This window comes from Psammomys obesus, unplaced genomic scaffold (assembly GCF_907164565.1).
Source record: "Psammomys obesus unplaced genomic scaffold, mPsaObe1.curated_primary_1811, whole genome shotgun sequence".
NCBI classification, from domain to species: domain Eukaryota; kingdom Metazoa; phylum Chordata; class Mammalia; order Rodentia; family Muridae; genus Psammomys; species Psammomys obesus.
Genome location: NW_026593569.1, coordinates 1 through 1,095, shown reverse-complemented (window position 1 = coordinate 1,095; position 1,095 = coordinate 1). Strand labels below are relative to the sequence as shown.

Sequence of the window (1,095 nt, the reverse complement as noted above, 5' to 3'; positions counted from 1 at the left end):
ACACTATACATGCAAAGAGTGTGGTAAAGTCTTTGAGCGGAAAAAAACCTTTAGTAACCACCAGAGAATTCATTTAAGAGTAAAGCCCTACAAGTGTAAAGAATGTGAGAAGTCCTTCCGTTACCCATCATTGCTTTCCGAACACAAAAGAATTCATACAGGAGAGAAACCCTACAAGTGTGAGATATGTGGCAAGGCCTTCCATTATACTACATTACTTTCTAAACACAAGAGAATTCATACAGGAGAGAAGCCGTACAAGTGTGAAATATGTGGCAAGGCCTTCCATGTTCCGTCATTACTTTCTAAACACAAGCTAACTCATATAGGAGAAAAACCCTACAAATGTGAAATTTGTGGCAAGGCCTTTCGTGCCCCAGTATTGCTTTCGGAACACAAGAGAATGCATACAGGAGACAAACCCTACAAATGTGAACTATGTGGCAAGGCCTTCCATTGTCCATCAAGACTTTATAAACATAAGAGAATTCATAAGAAAGAGAAACCCTACAAGTGTGAGGTGTGTGGCAAGGCTTTCCATTATCCATCACTACTTTATGAACATAAGATAATTCATACAGGAGAAAAACCTTTTAAGTGTGAAGTATGTAGCAAGGCCTTCCATGCTGCATCATTACTTTCTGTACACAAGAGTCGTCATACAGAAGAGAAACCCTACCAGTGTGAAGTTTGTGGCAAGGCCTTCCATATTTCCTCATTACTTTCTTACCACAAGAGAATTCATACAGGAAAGAAACCCTATAAGTGTGAAGTATGTGACAAGGCCTTCCATTATCCATCAGTACTTTCTAACCACAAGAAAATTCATGCAGGAGAGAAACCCCACAAATGTGAAGTGTGTGGCAAGGCCTTCTGTTATGCATCAGTTCTTAATAAACATAAGAAGATTCATACAGGAGAGAAACCATACAAGTGTGAAATATGTAGCAAGGCCTTCTATTTACCATCAGAACTTTCAGGACATAAGAAAATTCATACAGGAGAGAAACCCTACAAGTGTGAAGTATGTGCCAAAGCCTTCCGTTTGCCATCATTACTTTCAGTACACAACAGAATTCATACAGGAGAGAAACC

At 39.4% G+C, this 1,095-nt stretch overlaps 1 protein-coding gene across 1 annotated transcript; it reads left to right on the top strand.

Annotated features, from left to right (window-relative positions):
- Positions 1–10: 10 nt before the first annotated feature.
- LOC129684169 (zinc finger protein 728-like) lies at positions 11–1,090 on the top strand (the record flags this gene model as incomplete). The annotated part of the gene is made up of 1 exon (XM_055617246.1): positions 11–1,090. A coding segment is annotated over one exon (1,080 nt), but the record flags the coding sequence as incomplete, so codon positions are not given.
- Between the last annotated feature and the right edge of the window lie 5 nt (positions 1,091–1,095).